This window comes from Pygocentrus nattereri, chromosome 1, assembly GCF_015220715.1.
Source record: "Pygocentrus nattereri isolate fPygNat1 chromosome 1, fPygNat1.pri, whole genome shotgun sequence".
NCBI classification, from domain to species: Eukaryota; Metazoa; Chordata; class Actinopteri; order Characiformes; family Serrasalmidae; genus Pygocentrus; species Pygocentrus nattereri.
Genome location: NC_051211.1, coordinates 2914073 through 2941925, shown reverse-complemented (window position 1 = coordinate 2941925; position 27853 = coordinate 2914073). Strand labels below are relative to the sequence as shown.

The following is a 27853-nucleotide window of genomic DNA, read 5'->3' as shown; positions in this document are numbered from 1 at the left end:
TATGCAAGCTGTACACTGACTACTTTGTTATATCCAAGTTTAATCTATATAGAGTTGTCCCACGAAAAGATGTAATCATATCTTTGCAGAAATGTGAGGGGTGTACTCACTTTTGTGAGACACAGTATCCTATTTCAATAAGTCACACTAGGTACATCCTGTGACAAAAATTATGCTTTGTTTCTTACAGACCTGACTCTGAATGTACTGTAACAAAACTTAAGGAAGACTTCAAGTTAAATCTGAAACAGAAATTTGAGTGTCTGCAAGAGGTGACAACAAACCAGGAAACCCCAACACCTCTCAGTGAAATCTACACAGAGCTCTACATCACAGAGGGAGACGGTGGAGAGGTCAATAATGAACACGAGGTCAGACAGATTGAGGCAGCATCCAGGAGAACAGTAACAGAGGAAACACCAATCAATTGCAATGACATCTTTAAACCCTCATCTGAACAAGACAAACCCATCAGAACTGTGCTGACAAAGGGGGTCGCTGGAATTGGGAAAACAGTCTCTGTGCAGAAGTTCATTCTGGACTGGACTGAAGGGAAAGCAAATCAGGATGTCCACTTCATATTTCCACTTCCTTTCAGAGAACTGAACTTGATGAAGGACCAAAAACTCAGTTTGGTGGATCTTCTTCATACACGGTTTAAGGAGATTAAAGAAATGGAAATATCCAGATCTCACAAAGTTCTGTTCATATTTGATGGTTTGGATGAGTGTCGTTTCAATCTAGATTTTCAAAGCACTGTGAGATTGGATGATGTCACTCAGTCATCTTCAGTGGAGGTGATGCTAACCAATCTGATCAAGGGAAATCTGCTTCCCTCTGCTCTCATCTGGATCACCTCCCGACCTGCAGCAGCTGATCAGATCCCCTCTGAGTGTGTGGATCGAGTGACAGAAGTCCGAGGGTTCAGTGACCCACAGAAGGAGGAGTACTTCAGGAAGAGAATCAGTGATCAGAGCCTGACCAATAGAATCATTACACACCTGAAGACATCAAGAAGCCTCTATATCATGTGCCACATCCCTGTGTTCTGCTGGATTTCAGCCTCTGTTCTAGAGAGAATGCTGGGTGAAGCAGACAGTGGAGAGACCCCCAAAACTCTGACTCAAATGTACACACATTTCCTCATCATTCAGACAAAAATCATAAGAGAAAAGTACCAGAAGTCAGATAAGAAAATACTTCTGAAACTGGGACAACTGGCTTTTCAGCAGCTGATGAAAGGAAACCTGATCTTCTATGAGGAAGATCTGAGAGAGTGTGGCATCGATGTTGAAGAAGCATCCGTGTACTCAGGTGTGTGTACACAGATCTTCAGAGAGGAATCTGGGCTCCACCAGAGTAAAGTGTACTGCTTTGTTCATCTGAGCATTCAGGAACATCTTGCAGCTCTGTATGTGCACCTGACCTTCATGAAGCAGAAGAGAAATGTGCTGAAACAGAGTCAGTCCTCTAAACTGAGGATCCTCAGGAAAATCTCTGATGTACACAAGAGTGCTGTGGATCAGGCCTTACAGAGTAAGAATGGACATCTCGACCTTTTCCTTCGCTTTCTTCTGGGTCTCTCACTGCAGTCCAATCAGACTCTCTTACAAGAGTTAGTGACACACAAAAGAAGTAGCTCCCACAGCAAAGAAAAAACAGTTAAATACATAAATAAGAAGATCAGTGAAAATCACTCTGCAGAGAAATCCATCAATCTGTTCCACTGTCTGAATGAACTGGATGATCATTCTCTAGTTAAGCAAGTTCAGTGGTACCTGCAGTCTGACAATCTTAATGGAAGAGTACTTTCTTCTTCACAGTGGTCAGCTGTAGTCTTTGTACTCCTGACATCAGGAGGGAACCTAGATGAATTTGTCCTACCGAAATATGACAGATCAAATCGTGTTTTTCTGAAGCTGCTGCCTGTATTTGCAGAATCCAGAAGAGCTGAGTAAGTAATGCTGAATAAAACTGACACAATACTGAAAACATTTAAAATGAAACACTGCTTCAGTGTTCAGATTTTCATTCTTTTAAATACATATTATAAATTGTAAATACAGAAAATTTAACAAATTGACTTGATATGTCTTAACATTTTGTATAGTTTATTTATTTATTATCTGTGTATTTGCAGTTTAGCAGCATTAACAGGTCATTTTAGGAGCTCATTTAAGTAAGATTTATGTTCATTTTTTTGGATATTGTTTTCTTCAGTCTGTCAAATTGTAATCTGACATGGTCAAGCTGTACAGCTCTGGCCTCAGTGCTCAGCTCAGAATCCTCCAGTCTAAAACAGCTGAATCTGGATGGGAATAATCTAGAAGATTCAGGAGTTAAGCTGCTCTCTGCTGGACTGGAGAATCCTCTCTGTAAACTGGAAACATTGTGGTAAGATAATATTTTCTTCACATGTCCTTGTCCTCAGTAAGATTTATTCTCTGGTACTACTTTCAGTTCATAGTTTTTAACTAAGCTATGTATAAACACACAGTACATAATTAATACTGGGATCTTATTTTTTAAATACTTGGCAAAATCACAGCCCTGATATGATTTAATGTTGTGTAAATCAACACAACTGTACAAGCACTTGGAGGTGTTTTTACTGTTTGAAATGTAATCTAATTTAATATTAAGAAGTCTGGAGGTCTTACACAAGAAAAAACATAAGTCAGCCAACCAAGATCAAAAGGCCAATGGCAAAAATCAGAGTCAAAAGTCCAAAAAGACAGTCCAGACACTCAAAAGGCAAAAATAATATAGAACAGTAGCTCAAGTAAATGAACCAGTACTTTACAAATTGCTAAGGAAATTAACAGAACAGGAACTAACAACATCTGGGGCAACCTCTGGGCAAACCTGAGCAGGTTTGTTTGGATGTTGGGCATGGAGATCCGCAATCAGTCCTGACAACATTTTTGGCCATATCGTTCTGTTTGTCAATTGTTCTGTTCTTCATTCATGTAGAGAAGAAATTTTTTACTGTCTGACTGAAAGTTTCTCTGTGTAAATACATTTCTAAAAGTGTATTAAGGAGGAAGCCTCCTAGGTTAAGAATTCCCCCTTTATTTTCTCCTGATCAAATGATGATGATGATATTCTCAACACTTTTTTTGTAATGTATAGAGAGCGTTACTTTTTTTGGGAAGTGAAATGTAAGGTTAGATGTTTTGGGCCAAAAACTCCTTTAACAAATTGTATTTCCGTGGTGTTACTGGATAGCCGGCCTTAGCATAATTACTAGCTACAGCAATTGTTAGCTAAAATTAGCCATTTAACATTTTAACATTAACATTTACAACCATCTTGCTGAAAATTAGTTTATCAGAGTTTTGTTTTTTGTTTGAAGTAGCAGTAGTGCAGCATCTGTAAACACTCAGGTAAATATGTGGAAGGTGTACTGTTTTTACACTACTTACATTAAACAGATGTATTGTTCATGTGCTACATGAAGCGGATTTATATGGTATTTCCATTAAGCAAAACCCAACCTTAACCCTGGTCCTAAACCTAACCTCAACTCAAAACCTAAGCTGAACCTTAACCAAAACCTAATCAAGTAAAGCTCCAGCTTTAGCATGGTGTCTGTGTCAGTCTATAACAGCTTGTTGAGATTGTTGATGGTCTGTATTAAACCTGTTACTGTTCAGTTCCTCTTAGGGTAAACATCTACAGATATGACATTGAAGACCCCAAGTAAAGTGAAAAACAGCTGAATTCAGCATATTGTAAACAATAAAAGGTGCTGTGATATGTTAATGAAAGTCTGTAGAGTATTTATTTAATCAAAAAGCAACTATTTAAAATAGTGTCACCCTAATTTTTTTCCTCACAATTTATCATCTACTGTATGAAACCATGTGGGGCCATCACCCTCAAGTTCCAGCATGGGAGAGCGCTGCAGTGCTGCACAGGCAGTAGGAGATGGCAGGGGGGCCCTTGACGGCCTAGACCCTCCTGGCAGAAACTGGCTCTTGGCACGTGGAATGTAACCTCACTGGGGGGAAGGAGCCAGAGCTTGTGGGGGAGGTTGAGAGGTACCAACTAGATATAGTTGGGCTCACCTCCACCCACAGTGTCACCTCTGGAACCAAACTCCTGGATAGGGGTTGGTCCCTCTGCTACTCAGGGGTTGCACAGGGTGAGAGGCACCGGATGGGAGTGGGGATACTCATGAGTGCCCGGCTGGCTGAAGTTTGTCCCGGTGGATGAGAGGGTCACCTCAATGCGAATTAAAATCGCAGAGAGGAACATTCTGACTGTTGTCTATGCTTATGCACCAAACAACAGGTCAGAGTATTTGGCCTTCTTGGAGCGAGTGGGTAGGGTTCTGGAAAGGGTCCTGCCTACAGACTCCATAGTCTTACTGGGGGACTTCACTGCTCATGTTGGCAATGACTGGGAGACCTGGAGAGGCGTAATTGGGGAAAATGGCCTGCCCGATCTAAACCCAAATGGTGAACTCTTATTGGACTTCTCTGCCAGGCATGGATTGCCCATAACAAACACCAAGTTCAAACACAAGGATGTTCATAAGTGTACATGGTACCAAAGCTCCTTGGGTCAGAGGTAAATGAGCAACTTTGTTGTTCTTTCATCTGACTTGGGACTGTATATTCTGGACACTCGGGTAAAGAGAGGTGCTGAGCTGTCAACTGATCACCATCTGGTGGTCAGTTGGAAAGGAAAGGAATGGCAAGGAAAACTGATGGTCAGACCCGGTAGGCCCAAGTGAATAGTGAGGGTGTGCTGGGAATGACTGTCGGAAGCCCTTGTTCGGAATGATTTCAACTCCCACCTCCGGGAGAGCTTTTCTCATGTCTCAGAAGAGGTAGGGGACATGGAGTCTGAATGGACCCTGTTCAAAACCTCCATTGTGGAAGCTGCCAGGCATAGCTGTGGCCAAAAGCTTATGGGTGCCTGTCGGGGCAGTAACCCAAGAACCCCCTAGTGGAAGAAAGAGGCCTTTAGGGACTGGATGGCCCAAAGGACTCCTGACTCAGCCGAAAGGTACCGACAGGCGAAAAAAGTGACAGCCACAACAGTGGCAGAAGCAAAATCCAGGGCATGGGAGGAGTTTGGTGAAGCCATGGATAAAGACTTTCAGTCGGCTTTAAGGAGGTTCTGGACAACTGTATGGCGACTCAGGAGTGGTCGGGGTGGCTGCGCCCAAGCTGTATTCGGCAAGGGTGGAGACACTCTGACTTCAAATGAGGATATTGTCAGTTGGTGGACAGAACACCTTGAAGAACTCCTTAATCCAGGAGACATGCCTCCATCACAAGCTCCATTTCCCTGGTGGAGGTCACTAAGGTAGTTGGCAAGCTCTTCAGTGGCAAGGCACTGGGGCTGGATGAGATTCGTTCGGAAATGCTTAAGGCTCTGGGTATTGTGGGGCTGTTGTGGCTGACACGCCTCTGCAATACTGCATGGACCTCAGGAACAGTACCCTTGGACTGGCAGACTGGAGTGGTGGTCCTCATTTTTAAAAAAGGGGACTGGAGGGTTTGTGCCAACTATTGGGGTATCACACTGCTCAGCCTCCCTGGGAAAGTCTATGCCAAGGTGCTGGAAAGGAGACTCTGACTGATAGTTGAACCTCAGATTGAGGAGGAACAATGCGGATTCCATCCTGGCCGTGGAACAATGGACCAGCTTTTCACTCTCTCGCAGATTGTTGAGGGGCATGGGAGTTTTCCAACCCAGTCTACATGTGTTTTGTGGATTTGGAAAAGGCTTATGACTGGGTTCCCCAGTGGGAGTGTGGGAGTATGGGGTAACGGGGCTACTACTCTGGTCCATTCAATCTCTGTACTTCCAGAGTGAGAGCTGTGTTCGTATACTCAGTATTAAGTCAGACACTTAGCATTGGGCTCCGGCAGGATTGTGCCCTGTCTCTATTCTTGTTTGTGATATTCATGGTCAGGGTGTCAAGGCGTAGCGAAGGTCAGGAGGGCATTTTGTGTGGAGGCCGGGGGGTGGCGTTTCTGCTGTTTGCAGACAATGTTGTTCTCTTGACTGAATCATATGGTTGCCTCCAGTGCTCATTGGAGTGGTTTGCAGCTGAGTGTGAAACAGTTGGTATGTGGATCAGCTCCTCCAAATCTGAGTCCATGGTTTTAACCCGGAAAAGGATGGCATTCCTACTCCATGTAAGGGGAAAGGACTTGCCCCAGGTGGAGGGCTTGTTCACGAGTGATGGGTAGAGGGATCATGAGATTAGCCGCAGGCCGGGACAGGCAGCAGCAGTAATGCGGTCACTGTACTGGACTGTAGTGGTGAAGAGAGAGCTGAGCCATAAGGCAAAGCTCTCTGTTTACTGGTTGGTCTACATCTCGACCCTCACTTATGGTCATGAGCTGTGGGTAATGACCGAAAGAATGAGATTGCGAATACAAGCAGTGGAAATGAGCTTTCTTCGCAGGGAAGTGGGCTACAATCTATTTGATAGGGTGAGGAGCTTGGCCATCCGGGAGGAGCTTGGAGTAGAGCCGCTACTCCTCCGCATTGAGAGGAGCCAGCTGAGGTGGTTCAGGCATCTGATTCGGATGCCCCCTGGACACCTCCTGGTGGGGTGTACCAGGCACAGCCTAATGGGATAAGGCCCTGGGGTCATCCTAGGACCCACTGGAGGGATTACATCTCCAAGTTGGCCTTGGAGCGGCTTGGGGTCCCTGGAAATGAGCTGGAGGAAGTTGCAGGGGACAGGGTTATCTGGGATTCTTTGCTCTCCCAACTGCTACCGCGACCCTATCTGGATTAAGCAGTCAATGATGATGATGATAATGATGTATGAAAAAAATATATATTCAAACAAATGTATCGGCACACTGTGGACCTCTTCACCTAGAACTTTTTGCATGGAACTATTTTTTTTTACTTTATCTTTCTTTAAACTTTTAATGAAACTCATCGTATTTATACTTTCATTTTACCATCTACTTGTTTTACTTCAATAATATAAAAATAGCACAATATTTAGAATTATGCAACTTATCATATAATTAGCAATAACACAGACCACTGAAATATTTTTCTACAGTGTTTTAGTTCCTACTGAAATGATCTGTGTTCTGAACTGAAAGACTGAGCATTGTGTCATTGTTCTCTCTGCAGGATGTATTGTTGTAATTTCACATATGCAAGCTGTGCTGCTCTGACTTCAGCTCTGAAATCAAACCCCTCACACCTGAAAGAGCTGAATCTGTCTTATAATAAACTAGGAGATTCAGGGGTGAAGCTGCTCTCTGCTGTACTAGAGAATCCTCTCTGTAAACTGGAGTCACTGAGGTAAGATCATCTTTCTGAGAGTCTCACATGACCTGTTCCTTAGTAAGACATGGTCTCTAATCATGAATATTCTCTGATCTATATTCAAGTCTGTAGGTTCAGAATAAAAATCCTGAAATTGTTTTAGTTCTTCTGAGACTTTTCATTCCATCTTTATGCTGTATGTTTTATGTTGCTTTCTGCATTAGTATTTAGATTTTTTAAATAATGTTTTTGAACTATACTAAATATTATCATTCAATAAATTTGAAATACATTTTCTAATGGTTTGTTAATTTTGTTTGTTTTTAGAGAGTATCAGTTAAAAAAAGACACCTACTCATAGAACATGCTTTATTTTTTTACTTCCATGATGTAGTCTACTTACATTCACCTCTTATTTCAGATTCAAATAATGATTTTAGTGAGATAAGAATAAGTTAAAAATGACCCGTGTTACTGTGAAATTAATATTTTTCTGGCCCTTACTTCACAATAATTTTCTTCAAATTAGTCTATTAAGTTAAATGTGTACAGTCATTGAATAATAAATGAGGAGTGGACTTTTGATCTTCACCATTTACATTTTTATATGAGTGGTTCATCAGTGACCTGTTATTATACTTTTAAACTGCTACTCACCACTTAATCTGTGCACAAATTTATTTTTCTTCAACATTTTCATACAAATTACTCTGTCTTTCATCAATAAATTCTCTTACATTTCACTTTATTTAATTTAATTACCATTTTGTCTGTTGTTCCTTTTTAACTGTACTTTTTATTGTAAAGCACTGACTGTAGTCACATGTTCATGATGAAATTGCTACTGAACTGACCTCTGTGTTCTGAACTTAAAGAATCAACAGTGTCTCATTGTTCTCTCTGCAGGTTGTGTAATTGTAATATCACAGACGGAGGCTGTGCTACTCTGACTTCAGCTCTGAAATCAAACCCCTTATATCTGAAAGCCCTGTATCTGTCTGAGAATAATCTAGGAGATTCAGGAGTGAAGCTGCTCTCTGCTGTACTAGAGAATCCTCTCTGTAAACTGGAGACTCTGTGGTAAGATTATCTCTCTGAGAGTCATACATGACTTTTTATCTCAGTAGTTAATTTTCTCCCAATAAAGCATTTGTGATATTTACTTTACAGTGTGGTTCCTTAGTAACCTGTAACTATGCATTAACTATAACCTTATGATAAAAAGTAATTATTTGTGATGAATCATGCATTTTGCTTTGTTATTAATGAATAAACAAGAGAAGAAATTGTTTGTTCCCATATCAAACATCAAATAAACTACATTTACAGAATGAACAGACATATTAGCTAATATTTTAGCTAAGATTAATTTTTCTGTTCAAGCCCACTAATTATAATGTAAAAAGTTGAAGAACAAAGGGTATATAAAAGATAATAATAATAGTAATAATAATAATAATGATATATACAGTATATATGTGTGTGTGTGTGTGTGTGTGTGTGTGTGTGTGTGTGTGTGTGTTTATTGGCTTACACCAAGCATGTTAATCCAGCTCTGTAAACAATGCTGAGAAGCTAACTGGCTAACAGTTAGCCTGCCAGCCAAACCATGACCACAAGAGGCGAGTTCAATAAATTGCATTGCATACTAATCAGTTTTATGCATGAGATTGCACCAGTTAAAGCTCAAACTATGTCATGCCAATAGAAAGCACCTTGAAGAAATGTTACCTCAGAGAATGTAGGAAGGCTGAACACAGTTGGTGTTAAACCAATTTTCAAATTCACAAAGAAATCTTCAAAGACAGGCTGCCTGATTGAAACACACTAATGCTCAAAGCTAGACAATCCTTTTTATTTTTAGGAGTTTAGGAGTGTGTTTATGGGAATTTTTGACAGTTCTTCCAGAAGCGAGGTCAGACACTGATGTTGGACAAGAAGGTCTGACTCGCAGTCTCTGCTATAATTTATCCCAAAGGTGTTTGATCAGTTTGAGGTCAGGACAGTTGAGGCCAGTGATGTTCCTCCACACCAAACTCGATCATCCATGTCTTTATGGACCTTGCTTTGTGCATTGGTGTGCAGTCATGTTGGAACAGGAAGAGGCCATCCCCAAACTGTTTCCACAAAGTTGGGAGCATGATATTGTCTGTAAATTTCCTGTAAAACAACCCCACACCATAATCCCCCCACCAACCAACTTTATACATGGCATAATGGAGTCAGGCAAGTACCGTTCTCTGGGCAACCACCAAACCCAGACTCATTCATCAGATTGCCAGACTTAAAAGCGTGATTGATCACTCCAAAGAACACGTCTCCACTGCTCTGTAGTCCAGTGGTGGCACTTTATACCACTGCCTTCCACACTTTGCATTGCGCTTGATGATGTAAGGCTTGGATGCATCTGCTCAACCATGGAAACCCATTGAAGCTTTCTATGCACTGTTCTTGAGCTTATCTGAAGGCCACATGAAGTTTGGAGGTCTGGAGCAATTAACTCTGCAGAAAGTTGGCACCCTCTGCACACTATGCGCTTCAGCATCCACTGACCCTGCTCTGTCATTTTATGTGGCCGACCACTTTGTGGCTGTGTGGCTGTCAATCCCAATTTCTTCCACTTTGTTATACCACTGGCTGTTGTCTGTGAAATATTTATTAGTTAGGAAATTTCACGACTGGATTTTTTTACACAGGTGGCATCCTATCTTGGTACAATGCTGGAATTCATTGAGCTCCTGAGAGTGACCCATTCTTTCACTAATGTTTGTAGAAGCAGTCTGCAGGCCTAGGTGCTTGGTTTTTTGCACATGTGGCCAAGTAAGTGATTAGAAGAGTAAATACTTGTGCCAATATAGTGTAGCTGCCTATCTGGATTCCAGAGCCCTAAAATCTAAAGAAGTAGTACATAGTCTTGATGTACTAATGGACGTTGATCTTAGTTTTAGCCGTCCAAACAAAGCAGTTACTAAATCAAGTTACCAAAAAAGATGGGATGGGGACAAAAAATGGCTGATAAAGTTGTGTAATGCAAATAAAACCCTCTGGTGGCTGATTGTCAACAGGTCTGTAACATGATTGGGTATAAAAAAAGAGCATCCCAGAAAAGCTGAGTCTTTCAGAAGTAAAGATGAAGAGAGATTCACCCCTCTGTGAAAGACTGCATAATCAAGTAGGGCAGCAATTCAAGAATAACATTACTAAACATAAAATAGCGAAGGACTTTTGCTTTTTATCAACTACCATACATAAGATAATTAAAAGAGGCATCTCTGTATGCAAAGAACAAAGCCAAAAAATAGTATTTGCTGGGATGATCTTTGGGCCATTAGGCGACATTGTATTAAAAAAGGACATGATTCTGTAGTGGAAATCATTGCATGGGCTCAGGAGCACTTATGAAAACTACTACCTGTGAACACAGTTTGTTGCCGCATCCACAAAAGTTAGAACTCTAAAACACAAAGACAAAATCCAGGATCCATGAATGCTGCCACCTTCTCTGGGCCCAAGCTCATTTCAAGTGGACTAAGAATAAGTGGAAAAGTGTCATGTGGTCCGACGAATCAGCATTTTAAATATTTTTGGAAATCATGGACACTGTGTCCTCCACTCAGTTATTTATGAGTGCACAGTTCAAAAGCCAGTATTCATGATGGTGTAGGAGTATATAATCTGTGAAGGCACCATTAATGCTGAATGAAATAAATTTTAATAGGTTTTGGCATCATATACTGCCATTCACATCACAGGGAAAGCCAATTTCAGCAAAACAATACCAAATCACCTTTTGTATGTATTGCAATAGTGTTGTTCCATATTAAAAGAGTTCGGGTGCTAAACTGTCATACCTACAGTCCAGATCTGTCACTCACTGACATTTGGAGCATTATGAAATGAAAAATACAACAAAGGAGACCTCAAACTATTGAGCAGCTGAATTCTGGTATCAAACAAGAACAGGAAACATTTAATTTTCAAAACTGCAGCAGCGTCTCCTCAGTTCCCAAACCTACAGAGTAAAAGAAGAGGCAGTGCAGTACAGTGATACATATGCACCCTTCTCAACTTTTTTGGAATGTCTTGTTGGCATCAAATTCAAAATGGGCTTAAAAAAATACAATTTCTCAATTTCAACATTTGATATGTTGTCTTTGTACTACACACACACACACACATCTAAGTCACTTCTTCTGGATCGTGGAGTCTTTGTACTATTTTCCTTTAAAAACAAGGTCCCCACTTTGACATGCCTAAGCTATACTGAGGTTTGTGAGCTATAACAGTCCTATGAATGATTAAAAAATCTAACCAAATCTAACCAAACAGGCTGGAACAGCATGTAACTATCATACATGATCTCCTTTTGTTAGACTATGATTTCTTCCAGAGCTGTTATCAGCATTAAAAAAAAGAAACACCGAACTACTGCTGTCTTTGGATTAGCATTATTTTGAGTGTAATTGTCTTATGGTTGAAGCTGATTAATGCATGTTCATTTTTCAGCTGTTACTAAACAGTACGTTAGTAGTTTGTTAAATAAATTGGAATAGTTCATCAAATTTTTAAAAAGTTTTAAAAATGATTGAATTAAAAGTGAATACAAATAAACACTTAGTGTTTTAAAAATGTTCTACATTTTACATTACATTATGTATATTTGTTCACATGAAAAAATCACCTGAGTTCTTTTACAGCCTTATAGAGTTTTATAATATTAGGATTTTTTTTATTGCTTATCAATTACTGTAACGCGGAGCGAGGAGGCGGACGCACACGCTCAGATAAGCGAGATTTATTAGGGGCAAATCCAGGGTCGTAGTCAGAACATTCCAGGGTCAGTGAGCCGACACGTACAGACTTAGGGTAAGACATCTCAAGAATTAACACAAACGAAGACCAGGTACGAAGACCAGGTACAAAGACACGATACAAAGGTACAAAGGTACAAAGATACAAAGATACAAAGATACAAAGACTGGCCAACGGAAGGGGCAAACACAGGGCTTAAATACACGGAACAATGAGGGACAGGTGATAACAATCAGGGGCGGAGTTACAAGACCAAAACATGAGCACATGGACAGGACTGGGAGGAGCCAACCGTGACAGAACCCCCCCCCAAAGGCACGCACACCGGGCGTGCCACACAGAACAAAACAAACCAACCCAACAAAAAAGCGAAACCCAGAGAAAGACAAAACTAAACTAAACAGGCACAGACACCGAAGCCAGAGCAGAGGCAGAAACGGGCACAGAGGCAGAAACGGGCACAGAGGCAGAAACGGGCACAGAGGCAGAAACGGAACCACAAGAGGCAGAAACGGAACCACAAGAGGCAGAAACGGAACCACAAGAGGCAGAAACGGAACCACAAGGCACAGGAACAGAACCACAAGGCACAGGAACAGAACCACAAGGCACAGGAACAGAACCACAAGGCACAGGAACAGACACAGACGGAGACACACAAGGCACAGGAACAGACGAAGACACACCAGACACAGGAACAGACGAAACAGAACGAGGACAAAAAACGGAGGGAGGACGAGGAGGCACAACACAAAACGACGCCGAACGAGAGACGACCGGAGACACAGGACGAGGAAAACAAGAACGAACAACAGACCACGCAAGAGACAGGGGAACAGGCACCAGGACAGACACGGGAACGGACACGGGCACGGAAACAGAAACAGGAACAGAAACAAAAGGAGACACAGGAACGGGAACCACAACAGGAACGGGAACCGAGACAGACACAACAGTAGGGAACAGGACAAAACCAGGGACTGAACAGGGCAGAAACAAGGGAACGGAAACAGACACAGAAGGCCCAGGGGGAACAGACACAGACGAGGGCGGGATGGGTGGGAACAAAGGGGATGTAATGTCCACGGAGGCAGGCGCGGGGCCTGCTGCGACGTCCACGGAGGCAGGCGCGGGGCCTGCTGCGACGTCCACGGAGGCAGGCGCGGGGCCTGCTGCGACGTCCACGGAGGCAGGCGCGGGGCCTGCTGCGACGTCCACGGAGGCAGGCGCGGGGCCTGCTGCGACGTCCACGGAGGCAGGCGCGGGGCCTGCTGCGACGTCCACGGAGGCAGGCGTGCCGCGGGGTGCGGCCACGGGATCAGGCGTGCCGCGGGGTGCGGCCACGGGATCAGGCGTGCCGCGGGGTGCGGCCACGGGATCAGGCGTGCCGCGGGGTGCGGCCACGGGATCAGAAGCGCCGCGGGGTGCGGCCACGGGATCAGAAGCGCCGCGGGGTGCGGCCACGGGATCAGAAGCGCCGCGGGGTGCGGCCACGGGATCAGAAGCGCCGCGGGGTGCGGCCACGGGATCAGGCGTGCCGCGGGGTGCGGCCACGGGATCAGGCGTGCCGCGGGGTGCGGCCACGGGATCAGAAGCGCCGCGGGGTGCGGCCACGGGATCAGAAGCGCCGCGGGGTGCGGCCACGGGATCAGAAGTGCCGCGGGGTGCGGCCACGGGATCAAGCCTTCGGGCTGGGGACCTCTGCTCCAACCTGGAGGAACACACAGATACTGGACCCACTCGGCCGTTCCCAAAGCTCACTCGAGCGATTGGCAGCTCGCAGTGACGCTTGCGAACGAGCCGAGTACCAAAAAACGGGTCATCTGAATGCTCCTGCCGTCTGACCCCGTCTTGCACTGCAGGTCGCTCCTCCCTGCAGTGGCGCTCAAGACGGGCAGACCCAAGGCGCTTACCTGAGCTCTCGTCGCCCGGACACAAGGCGGGAAGGTCCTCCGCTTTCTTGCGGGACCGACGAGACGCTCGTGTTCCCTCAGCGCCAGGGGATTTGCTGTCTCCGGCTTGGTGGCGTTGGGACACCGCGAACTCGGGCTGCTTTAAAACAGCCGGAGTTTCGTCCCAACGGAACAACCACATGCCGGAGTCTCGCTTACCTGCTGCGTCCTGTGGTGGCCAGTCTTTCTGTAACGCGGAGCGAGGAGGCGGACGCACACGCTGAGATAAGCGAGATTTATTAGGGGCAAATCCAGGGTCGTGGTCAGAACAGTCCAGGGTCAATGAGCCGACACGTACAGACTTAGGGTAAGACATCTCAAGAATTAACACAAACGAAGACCAGGTACGAAGACCAGGTACAAAGACACGATACAAAGGTACAAAGGTACAAAGATACAAAGATACAAAGATACAAAGACTGGCCAACGGAAGGGGCAAACACAGGGCTTAAATACACGGAACAATGAGGGACAGGTGATAACAATCAGGGGCGGAGTTACAAGACCAAAACATGAGCACATGGACAGGACTGGGAGGAGCCAACCGTGACAGAACCCCCCCCCAAAGGCACGCACACCGGGCGTGCCACACAGAACAAAACAAACCAACCCAACAAAAAAGCGAAACCCAGAGAAAGACAAAACTAAACTAAACAGGCACAGACACCGAAGCCAGAGCAGAGGCAGAAACGGGCACAGAGGCAGAAACGGGCACAGAGGCAGAAACGGGCACAGAGGCAGAAACGGAACCACAAGAGGCAGAAACGGAACCACAAGGCACAGGAACGGAACCACAAGGCACAGGAACAGAACCACAAGGCACAGGAACAGAACCACAAGGCACAGGAACAGACACAGACGGAGACACACAAGGCACAGGAACAGACGAAGACACACCAGACACAGGAACAGACGAAACAGAACGAGGACAAAAAACGGAGGGAGGACGAGGAGGCACAACACAAAACGACGCCGAACGAGAGACGACCGGAGACACAGGACGAGGAAAACAAGAACGAACAACAGACCACGCAAGAGACAGGGGAACAGGCACCAGGACAGACACGGGAACGGACACGGGCACGGAAACAGAAACAGGAACAGAAACAAAAGGAGACACAGGAACGGGAACCACAACAGGAACGGGAACCGAGACAGACACAACAGTAGGGAACAGGACAAAACCAGGGACTGAACAGGGCAGAAACAAGGGAACGGAAACAGACACAGAAGGCCCAGGGGGAACAGACACAGACGAGGGCGGGATGGGTGGGAACAAAGGGGATGTAATGTCCACGGAGGCAGGCGCGGGGCCTGCTGCGACGTCCACGGAGGCAGGCGCGGGGCCTGCTGCGACGTCCACGGAGGCAGGCGCGGGGCCTGCTGCGACGTCCACGGAGGCAGGCGCGGGGCCTGCTGCGACGTCCACGGAGGCAGGCGTGCCGCGGGGTGCGGCCACGGGATCAGGCGTGCCGCGGGGTGCGGCCACGGGATCAGGCGTGCCGCGGGGTGCGGCCACGGGATCAGAAGCGCCGCGGGGTGCGGCCACGGGATCAGAAGCGCCGCGGGGTGCGGCCACGGGATCAGAAGCGCCGCGGGGTGCGGCCACGGGATCAGGCGTGCCGCGGGGTGCGGCCACGGGATCAGGCGTGCCGCGGGGTGCGGCCACGGGATCAGAAGCGCCGCGGGGTGCGGCCACGGGATCAGAAGCGCCGCGGGGTGCGGCCACGGGATCAGAAGTGCCGCGGGGTGCGGGCACGGGATCAAGCCTTCGGGCTGGGGACCTCTGCTCCAACCTGGAGGAACACACAGATACTGGACCCACTCGGCCGTTCCCAAAGCTCACTCGAGCGATTGGCAGCTCGCAGTGACGCTTGCGAACGAGCCGAGTACCAAAAAACGGGTCATCTGAATGCTCCTGCCGTCTGACCCCGTCTTGCACTGCAGGTCGCTCCTCCCTGCAGTGGCGCTCAAGACGGGCAGACCCAAGGCGCTTACCTGAGCTCTCGTCGCCCGGACACAAGGCGGGAAGGTCCTCCGCTTTCTTGCGGGACCGACGAGACGCTCGTGTTCCCTCAGCGCCAGGGGATTTGCTGTCTCCGGCTTGGTGGCGTTGGGACACCGCGAACTCGGGCTGCTTTAAAACAGCCGGAGTTTCGTCCCAACGGAACAACCACATGCCGGAGTCTCGCTTACCTGCTGCGTCCTGTGGTGGCCAGTCTTTCTGTAACGCGGAGCGAGGAGGCGGACGCACATGCTGAGATAAGCGAGATTTATTAGGGGCAAATCCAGGGTCGTGGTCAGAACAGTCCAGGGTCAATGAGCCGACACGTACAGACTTAGGGTAAGACATCTCAAGAATTAACACAAACGAAGACCAGGTACGAAGACCAGGTACAAAGACACGATACAAAGGTACAAAGGTACAAAGATACAAAGATACAAAGATACAAAGACTGGCCAACGGAAGGGGCAAACACAGGGCTTAAATACACGGAACAATGAGGGACAGGTGATAACAATCAGGGGCGGAGTTACAAGACCAAAACATGAGCACATGGACAGGACTGGGAGGAGCCAACCGTGACAGAACCCCCCCCCAAAGGCACGCACACCGGGCGTGCCACACAGAACAAAACAAACCAACCCAACAAAAAAGCGAAACCCAGAGAAAGACAAAACTAAACTAAACAGGCACAGACACCGAAGCCAGAGCAGAGGCAGAAACGGGCACAGAGGCAGAAACGGGCACAGAGGCAGAAACGGGCACAGAGGCAGAAACGGGCACAGAGGCAGAAACGGAACCACAAGAGGCAGAAACGGAACCACAAGAGGCAGAAACGGAACCACAAGAGGCAGAAACGGAACCACAAGGCACAGGAACAGAACCACAAGGCACAGGAACAGAACCACAAGGCACAGGAACAGAACCACAAGGCACAGGAACAGACACAGACGGAGACACACAAGGCACAGGAACAGACGAAGACACACCAGACACAGGAACAGACGAAACAGAACGAGGACAAAAAACGGAGGGAGGACGAGGAGGCACAACACAAAACGACGCCGAACGAGAGACGACCGGAGACACAGGACGAGGAAAACAAGAACGAACAACAGACCACGCAAGAGACAGGGGAACAGGCACCAGGACAGACACGGGAACGGACACGGGCACGGAAACAGAAACAGGAACAGAAACAAAAGGAGACACAGGAACGGGAACCACAACAGGAACGGGAACCGAGACAGACACAACAGTAGGGAACAGGACAAAACCAGGGACTGAACAGGGCAGAAACAAGGGAACGGAAACAGACACAGAAGGCCCAGGGGGAACAGACACAGACGAGGGCGGGATGGGTGGGAACAAAGGGGATGTAATGTCCACGGAGGCAGGCGCGGGGCCTGCTGCGACGTCCACGGAGGCAGGCGCGGGGCCTGCTGCGACGTCCACGGAGGCAGGCGCGGGGCCTGCTGCGACGTCCACGGAGGCAGGCGCGGGGCCTGCTGCGACGTCCACGGAGGCAGGCGTGCCGCGGGGTGCGGCCACGGGATCAGGCGTGCCGCGGGGTGCGGCCACGGGATCAGGCGTGCCGCGGGGTGCGGCCACGGGATCAGAAGCGCCGCGGGGTGCGGCCACGGGATCAGAAGCGCCGCGGGGTGCGGCCACGGGATCAGAAGCGCCGCGGGGTGCGGCCACGGGATCAGGCGTGCCGCGGGGTGCGGCCACGGGATCAGGCGTGCCGCGGGGTGCGGCCACGGGATCAGAAGCGCCGCGGGGTGCGGCCACGGGATCAGAAGCGCCGCGGGGTGCGGCCACGGGATCAGAAGTGCCGCGGGGTGCGGCCACGGGATCAAGCCTTCGGGCTGGGGACCTCTGCTCCAACCTGGAGGAACACACAGATACTGGACCCACTCGGCCGTTCCCAAAGCTCACTCGAGCGATTGGCAGCTCGCAGTGACGCTTGCGAACGAGCCGAGTACCAAAAAACGGGTCATCTGAATGCTCCTGCCGTCTGACCCCGTCTTGCACTGCAGGTCGCTCCTCCCTGCAGTGGCGCTCAAGACGGGCAGACCCAAGGCGCTTACCTGAGCTCTCGTCGCCCGGACACAAGGCGGGAAGGTCCTCCGCTTTCTTGCGGGACCGACGAGACGCTCGTGTTCCCTCAGCGCCAGGGGATTTGCTGTCTCCGGCTTGGTGGCGTTGGGACACCGCGAACTCGGGCTGCTTTAAAACAGCCGGAGTTTCGTCCCAACGGAACAACCACATGCCGGAGTCTCGCTTACCTGCTGCGTCCTGTGGTGGCCAGTCTTTCTGTAACGCGGAGCGAGGAGGCGGACGCACACGCTGAGATAAGCGAGATTTATTAGGGGCAAATCCAGGGTCGTGGTCAGAACAGTCCAGGGTCAATGAGCCGACACGTACAGACTTAGGGTAAGACATCTCAAGAATTAACACAAACGAAGACCAGGTACGAAGACCAGGTACAAAGACACGATACAAAGGTACAAAGGTACAAAGATACAAAGATACAAAGATACAAAGACTGGCCAACGGATGGGGCAAACACAGGGCTTAAATACACGGAACAATGAGGGACAGGTGATAACAATCAGGGGCGGAGTTACAAGACCAAAACATGAGCACATGGACAGGACTGGGAGGAGCCAACCGTGACAATTACGTATTTAAATGGACAGGCATTGTTTCATCCTGTAATTACAGTGAAAGTAAACGATATTGGAGCTGTAATATCAGTTCCTCAAAATAATGTCAGTAATTGCACTAAAATTCTGTCTAAATTAATGCATTATAATCACTCATGGTTGTTCTGTTACTTTTATATGTAGCTCCACCTACAGATAAGATGAGGTAAATATACTAAGAATTTACTGAATCAGGGCTGTTCACATATTTTGTGCTACCTTTTGTGTTACCTGTTAGCAAAATACTTTTACTCTGTTACAAAGCCCAGATTCAGAATTCAGAACCGTTGGCCAACTGTGCCTGCATGCAAGAATTGGGTCTCTGCATTTTCCTCATCCGTGCAGTGAAATCATGTCCTGCTGGCTCAGAGGACTGGACTGGTAAACTTCTGATCACAAGGCTGATTCCTTAACCTTCAGCCCATGACTGCCCCTGATGAAAAACAGCTCAAATAGTTATCTTAAACCACATCAGATTTATCTTTATGAAATATATTTACTGTTCATTATCTCATGTATTAGTAATCTAAACTTTACTATATAACTTTTAGGTTAATATAATATCACCTTTATTACAGATCTGTGAAATTATATATATAGTATAGTTATATATATATAGTATAGTTATACTAATATAGCTGTCTTCTGACTGTAGTCACACTTTGTTGATGAAGTTCCTGCTGAACCGAGAGAGTGAAGAGTGTAATTGTTTTCTTTGCAGGTTGGTGTACTGTAACATCACAGACAAAAGCTTTGTTGCTCTAACTTCAGCTCTGAAATCACAGGCTTCTCAACTGAGAGAGCTAAATATGTGTCTGAATGATATACGAGATTCTGGAGGGAAGCTGCTTTCTGCTGTACTGGAGAATCCTCTCTGTAAACTGGAAATGCTGTGGTAAGATCATTTCTATGAGTCACACATGACCTGGTCCTCAGTAAGACATGCTCTCTAAACATAAATATTCCATGATCTCTGTTTGAGTCTGTAGGTTCAGAATCAAAATCCTGAGGATGTTTGTTTTAACTCTGAGATTTTTCACATCTTGCTTTTTTGTTTGTTTTCTATTTTCATATCTGAAGTTTTTTAAGTTTCAAGTTTCATATGTTTGCCATATTGGAACTATATCAAATGTTATCATTCATAAAATGTTAAGGTTTGTTAATTTGTTTTCAGAGAGTACCAGTTACTTATTAGAATATTTTCCTTTCATTTTTACTTCCAAGATGTACAGGGTGAGTCAAAAGTGACAGGACAGTTTTATATTTTTAGTTAATTAAATTTGTTTTTTTAATGCTGTCACAAGCCTCCATGATGTGGTGCTGAAGGTGGTGTTTGTTGCGAATTTTCTCAGCATACACAGTCTGTTTAAGATGACCCCAGAGATAAAAGTCGATAATAAAATCAAAAATAAAATAAAATAAAACCTGTCCTGTGACTTTTAACAATACAAACACCAGATTTGGTCTATTTACATTTTCCTCATATTTCATATTCAAATAATGACCTCAGTTTTAATGTTAGTCTATTAAAAATTAAACAGCAGGACAGCAGTGACTTGTTGATCCTCACTACTTAAGTTCATGTACCTGTACCTGTTCATGTTTTTTTTATTTTAACTTATTTAATTTCAATTACCATTTTTATATCTTGCTCTTTTTAACCATACTATTTTATTTAAGCACTTAAAATGTGTTACATGTATGAAATGTGCTCTATAAGTAAAGGTGTGTTTATGACTGTACTCACACCTTGTTGAGGAAGTTCCTTCTGAACTTATCTGTGTGTTCTAAACTAAGAGAGTGAAGAGTGTGTCATTGTTCTCTCTGCAGGTTGGGGTTTTGTAATATAACAGAGGAAGGCTGTGCCACTTTGATTTCAGCTCTGAAATTAAACCCCTCACACCTGAAAGCACTGAATCTGACTGGTAGTGAACTTGGAGATTCAGGGGTGAAGCTGCTCTCTGCTGTACTGGAGAATCCACTCTGTAAACTGGAGTTCCTGAAGTAAGATCTTCTCTCTGAGAGTCACACATAACCTGGTCCTTAGTAATACAGATTTTCCCACTAAAGCATATTTCATATATTCAGTAAGGTACCTTATTAATCTAGTAACTGTGCAAACTTGCTATAAATAAATACAGAATACAGATCAGACACAGATAAAAAGGCAAAGGCTGAACTTTACTTGAAGTTTTGATGAGGGTACTGAGGTGGAGTTGTCAGAAAAGGCAAGGGTCAGAATCAGTGTGCAAGACAGCCAAAGCTGGACATCCGGACAGTAGCCAAAAAAACAGTCAGAGTTTAAAAATCAAAATCTCATACAATATCTAGCAAACAAATTTAAAAGGGCAATGACACACAGGGCAGGTTAGAAATATGAAAAACAGGTCATGCACAAAGAAACAAAGTACACACCCAAAGATGTTAGCAATGTTTTGCAAAGTTCTGAATCATGGAAGTTGGAGTCCTCTGGGCCATTCAAGGACTCAAGTGATCTGAGGAAAAAGGAACAGGTGGAGAAGGTGTTATATGGTATGCATCCTTATTAATAAATAAACATGAGAAGGGACTGTTTGTTCTTGCAGTAGTTAACATCAAATAAAATACATTTACAGAATGAATGGTTCACAGAAACAATGGTTTTTTTCAAGACCACTCTGTCTATTTTGTTCTAAACTTCACCCAGTCGCAACAGAAGTTAAGATACACAGGTTTACCTTGGCATTGACTCTCCCCTGGCCTGTGGTACCATCATAAAAGACCAAAGTAGTGTCGTACAGTTGAATTTTATCATAAAAGAAGTTGCTTTTCTGAAGGACTTAGTTTGTAATTATGTGTCATAAACTAAGTATTCTGTCCCGGGAAGGCCAAATCCTCTTTAAGAGGGTGTGGTAAAAGCAATTTGTTCAAATTGTTCAAACCATAAGAACAGGACATATTTGATTCATAAGAACCCTTTAGCATTAAAACTGCTTAACAATGAATAACAAAGCTGCTTCTCTGTATCTTTGGGTGCTGGAGCCTATCCCAGTCATCGGGCGGAAGGCAAGATACACCCTGGACAGGTTGCCAGTCCATCACAGGGCAGACAGACAGACACAGACAAGCACTCACACATTCACACCTAGGGTCAATGTAGCATGTCCAATTGGCTTAACTGCATGTCTTTGGACTGTGGGAGGAAACCGGAGAACCCAGAGGAAACCCGCACAGACACGGGGAGAACATGCAAACTCCACACAGAGAGGACCCCAGTCGACCCTGGCCGGGAAATCGAACTCAGGCCCTCCTCACTGTGAGGCAACAGCACTGCCTGTTTTGTGATCAGATAAATCAAATTTTAACATTCCTTTTGGAAACCATGATTGCCATGTCCTGCAGACTCAAGAGGAGACAGACCATCCAGCTTGTTACCAGTGCACAGTTTAAAAGTCTCTATCTGTGATTGATCAGGTTGCATTAGTGCCTATGTCTTGGACAGCTTACACATCTGGAAAATCAATACCAATGCTGAACAGTACATAGAGGTTTTAGAATGACATATGCCCCCATCCACACAGCGTCTCTTTCAATGAAGGCCTTGCATATTTCAGCAAGACAAGCTAAACCGCATATATATAAAACATTTTTTGAGGTGTGTTGCTGCCATCAAGTTCTAAACAGATAATATTTAGTATTTAGTTTTGTAGATGTTTTTAGAAATGCCTGTTAAAGTTTTTGTCACACTTGCTCATAGAAAGATGTCACTGTTTTTTTCCCTGTTTTTACTGTTTTTTTATCATAATTATATTTGCCTCATATTTCAAATGCGGACCATGATTGTTATACATGTGTTAACATCAGTAGGCCCTTAGTGTACAATTCTGTCTTAGGCTCTTAAAAAATAAACAAACTTTAATTTTTTTTAACCATACTATTTTATCATAAAGTTCTTTGAGCTCCTACATGCATGAAAAGTGCTATAAGTAATGCTGTGTTTTATGGCTGTAGTCACATGTTGTTGATGAAGTTCCTGCTGAACTGATCTGTGTGTTCTGAACTGAGAGAGTGAACAGTGTGTCATTGTTCTTTCTGCAGGTTACAGCAGTGTAATATCACAGAAGAAGGCTGTGCTGTTCTGATGTCAGCTCTGAAATCAAACCCCTCGCATCTGAGGGAGCTGCATCTGTCTTTTAATAATCTAGGAGATTCAGGAGTGAAGCTGCTCTCTGCTGCACTGGAGAATCCTCTCTGTAAACTGGAGTTTTTGTGGTAAGTTCAGTAATAATAGTAATGATAAGTGTAATGGCGTTGTCAAGAATAACTAGATCAGTGATATAAAGGTAAATTGGGAAAAGTGCCTATTCCCACATTTTTTTCCTGTTTTGTTTTTTTTTCTTTTTGTGGCAACAGTAGTACATCTTTTCATGTAAAAATGGAAGAAGTTGGACCGGAAAATATTTATGCGAATTATTGTGTGATGGGGAGCAAGGAGGCTGATGCACATGCTGAGATAAGAGAGATTTATCAAGGGCAAATCCAAAATCAAGGTCAAGACAGTCCAGGGTCAATGAGCCAACACAGAGAGATCAGGGACCAGGCATAAACCAGAATCAAACAAACAACACCAGTACAACCAACACAGCATATAACACCAACAACACAGACAGAGATTCAAACAAAGACCAGTAACCAGACTGGGGAAAACACAGGGCTTAAATACATAAGGGTAACAAGGGACAGGTGGAGACAATCAGGGGTAGAGACAATCAGGGGTAGAGTCATGAAATGAGGGGGCAGGACTAGAAAACCAAAACAAATGCACATGGACAGGACATGGGGAGGGGGGGCAATCGTGACATGTTATTTTTATTATTTTCATTGTTATTCGTAAGAGTCTTAGTAGGTGTACTTCTTGTTGTCGGTTTTTTAGCAGTTATTTAAAACAAAGAACATGAACATAAAAATAAATTGTAAGTGTATTCTGGACTCTTGATAGTTTTTGATAGAAGTGTCATTCTTGCTTGAATTTTGAGTTTTGACTACCAAACCTTTATTGTTCTGTGTGTACACTATGCTGTCCACCTGTGCCTCTAATGATATATATTCATACTTTCTCTGGATTTTTTGATAATTCATTTCGTAGTGACTTTTTTTGTTTTGTTGTGAGTTTTATCTGAGGGGTTCATCTCATCTGCAGGATTTATCATACTTTGTATTGAGCAGCATTAGCTGAGCTGCTTCTCTGTATCTTATGTTAGGTAACCTGCTACATTGTGAAGGCTGAAGTAAATCTTCCCGATTGATCCACATTTGGCAGATATTCATTTATTATGTGTTCTTTTACACTAAAATACTCGTGGCTATAAACTACAACCATTTTGTTCTACACTTATTAGCTACTAGCTAATAGCATTTGTCAGAGCTTTATGTGCTCTTTATCATAAACAAGCTGCTAAATATAAACTATATGGTCAAAAGTGTTGGGACAACTACACATTACACCTGCAGTAAAAACTTAAGCTACAGCTAGCCTACGTTTGAACTTTTGTACTGCTGGTGCAACTATGGGAGGCAAATCCAGCCGAAAAGGAAATGAAAATGAAAACAATAAAATGTAAATGCAAACCTCTTTTTGCCATTTCTTTTTAAAAACATCTGCACAAATATCCTGCCAAAATTGAAAATGAAATACCTTCATTTGTAATTTTATTTTTCACATGAACACGAGCTGTTTGTGACAAAAACAAAAATAAATTGAAAACAGCTATTTGTCATTTCATTTTAGTCGTTTTTCTGGGATTTCATGGCCACATCTAAAATGAAAAAGCTAACAGACAAAAGAAAACACAAACTTCACTTTGGCTTTGGCTTTTTTTCGTGAAAAGCAGAATATGTGTCAAAACTAAAATCAAAAAGCAATGTTTACTTTCTTATTTCTTTTTCATAGTAATAGGCTGCAAATCTGACAAAATTAGAATGACTGTCATGACTCAGATCTGGTGAAACTGAACATCAGACCAAATGCCGTCAAACCCAACGGCCTCAGAGAAAAGGTATCAGACCAAATGCAAGCCTGGTCGAGCCTAGACTGGTTCATAAAAAGTTCAAAAATGATTGTGCATCACAATATAAATGCCAGTGTAACATTTTCACAGTTTTTTTTTGAGGCCGTTTGGTCTGATACCTTTTCTCTGGGGCTGTTTGGTCACCAGATCTGAGACATGACAGTGTTTTTTCTTGGACAGCTGAATATGTGCTAAAATGTACCCCATCGCCCCACCTAGTGCTAATTTACATACATATATTTGCATGTTGGTCAGTTTGAAAAAGAAAATGAAAACTGCAAAATGAAAAGTGAATCTCCAGCAGGTGGTGCTGATGTTCGTTTTCATTTGCCTTTTCATTCTGTCAGTTGAAGCACGTCAGTGCCGAAAACGGAATCATGAACTGTGACTTTGCTGTTGATTTCTTCATTTTTCATTTTGATTTTGCCCGATTTGCAGCCTATCGCTATGAAAAAGAAATAAGAAAGTAAACATTGCATTTTGATTTTAGTTTTGACACGTATTCTGCTTTTCACAAAGAAAAGCCAAAGCCAAAGTGAGGTATGTGTTTTCTTTTGTCTGTTAGCTTTTTCATTTTAGATGTGGCCATGAAATCCCAGAAAAACGACTAAAATGAAATGTCATATAGCTATTTTGTTTATTTTTCTTCTTGTCACAAATGGCTTGTGCTCATGTGAAAAATGAAATTGCTAATGAAGGTATTTCATTTCATTTTCAATTTTGGCAGGATATTTGCACAGATGTTTGGAAAGAGAAATGGCAAAAGGAGGTTTGCATTTACATTTTTTTGGCTAGATTTGCCTCCCATAGTGCAACAACCCAATGCTGAGTATTCAGTGATTTTTCTTGTTGATGATTCTTCTGTCCTGAGTATCAAAAGATATTTTTCTGTTAAGCTTAGTAACTGTATTAGTTTACATTACCTTTAGTTAATCTGTCTGTTCATTCTGTAAATGTATTTAACGGTAACCACTGCGGCAATAACCAATTTCTTCTCATGCTTGTTCATTAGCAACAAAGAATAACTCATTATTCATTACAGATAATTACTGTATTAGTTGATAATTTGTTTATTCATAGTTATGAGATTACTAAGGAATCATAACTAAGTGTTGCCATGTTCTCAGATCTCTATTGGAGTCTGTAGGTTAAGAATCAATATCCTGAGGATGTTTGTTTCAGTTCTTCAGAAACTTTTTATTCTCTCATCATGCTGTTTGTTATATATTTGAATTTCCTCATTAGATACTAAATGAAAACAGCAGTGACCTCTTTTTCCTCATTAGTCAATTAGAGAGCAGGTTGTATTTGAAACATGAGAAGGGAGGCAGTGCAGTGGCAGATTCTCAACACAGTGCTGCCTGACTAGCACTGCAATATGTTGAGTGTCAAGATCAAGAAAAGACCAAGATCATTAACTCATGGACTCGAGAGATTAAAATCAAACTCAGACATTGTTCTCTCTGCAGGTTGATGTGTTGTAATATCAAAGATGAAGGCTGTGCTGCACTGGCTTCAGCTCTGAAATCAAACCCGTCACACCTGAGAGATCTGAACCTGTGTTTAAATGACCAGATAAAGAAAGGACATGAGCTGCTGTTAGCTCTGCAGCGTGATAAACATTACAGACTACAAGATCTAAGGTGAGGAACAAGAGCTTCAGATAAATGTGTGCACACACTGAAATGTCGTTAGTGATTTACAGTTTAAAGTCTCTGTATTGAAATTAATGTTTTTTTATTTTAAAAGTTATGTTGTTATTCTCTGTTTTTCAGATGTGATGTTAATGATTTATGCTATTGATCACCAAAGAGACGACATCAATGAGAGATGGAGTGATTTCTGAATGTGTGTGAGGAGCTCCAGCAGCAGAGGGAGACACAGTGTGTGTAAATACATGGACGTATGTGTTTGTAAACAGAAAACTTCATTAGAAATAAAACAGTAAACGAGCAACACTAAAAACTGAATGTCTGATATTCAGAGAGGAAGATTCTTCTAATCTGTCACAAGAAAACAGACTGAAAACTTGTCACAGGTCATGATGTTTTGTATGTAGAAACCAGAAGAAATGTTATTGTTAATCTGTGTTTGTACCAGTCGAGATCAAGGCTTCCTTTATTTACCTTGAAGTGTGAACAAAATATGCTCCCGCCACATTTAACTCACGAGCAGGTGCTGATTTAGTGCTGCTTGATATTTTCTGTTTAGCTACGAACATCATACAGTGATTCTCCAGATTATTTCTTTTTAAAAGTTTTTGAAAAGTTTTGAATGTTTATTTTCCTTTGAATTTATTTTAATCTACTTGTGTTTAAGTCTAATTTAAGGTTCTGGTTGCTTGTATTGTAACAGTGTTTGATGTGGTGGAGATGGACTGACTGTTATCAGTTCTGAGCTCAAACAGGGAGAACATGGAGCATCAGTGTCTCTGAAGATCTCTGCTGTTCCTCTCTGAGCTCTAATAAAGCTCATCTGATTATTAGTCTATCACTGCTGCTGAGTCTCTGCATTACACACAAACACCTCTCTCAGATTTAGTCTGTGTGTGTGTGTGTGATGTTTGTGTGTGTGTGTGTGTGTGTGTGTGTGCGTGTGTGTGTTTTGAATAAAGACACAAAAAAGTAATTTAGCAAAAAATAAACTTTCCACTTGTCCCACATGTAGTCAATCAGCTGAGACATGTTTGTTGTTCTAAAGGTGCTTCTTTAATGTGATGTTTTTGTGACATCAACAAAATGGGCTGTTTAGTTCAGAACCTTAGCTTCCATCCAGTTTCATGTGGACTGTATGGCCTAGAACCCCTGTTTATTAAAATTTAAGATGGTCCAGTTAAAGAAAATGTTCTCAAGCAAAGGTCCGGAACATCATAATGTCTAATTTGTTGACTCAGTGTCATATACTGTAAAGTGAATTAGCCTAGTAGGAATATCAACATCTCATCTCACAACTGAATATCAGATCACATAAAGTACAATTCAGTGATATTTCAACAAGTTGTCAGTTTTCTCTTTTTAGAGAACGCCATGTGAAATAACCAGTGGTGGACAGTAACTAAGTAAATGTAAT

The 27853-nt window shown here is 43.9% G+C and overlaps 1 protein-coding gene across 1 annotated transcript in view; it reads left to right on the top strand.

The window, feature by feature from the left end:
* Positions 1-27146, top strand: part of LOC108441737 (NACHT, LRR and PYD domains-containing protein 12-like) — a 45679-nt gene extending 18533 nt beyond the window's left edge. Inside the window, exons 13-21 of the mRNA XM_037539136.1 lie at positions 191-1954; positions 2221-2394; positions 7123-7296; positions 8167-8340; positions 19459-19632; positions 20568-20741; positions 22815-22988; positions 26254-26427; positions 26560-27146. Of these exons, the coding sequence (XP_037395033.1) occupies positions 191-1954; positions 2221-2394; positions 7123-7296; positions 8167-8340; positions 19459-19632; positions 20568-20741; positions 22815-22988; positions 26254-26427; positions 26560-26587 (3010 nt within the window). The 3' untranslated portion in view covers positions 26588-27146. The remainder of the gene's footprint in view (positions 1-190; positions 1955-2220; positions 2395-7122; positions 7297-8166; positions 8341-19458; positions 19633-20567; positions 20742-22814; positions 22989-26253; positions 26428-26559) is intronic.
* Positions 27147-27853: the final 707 nt, after the last annotated feature.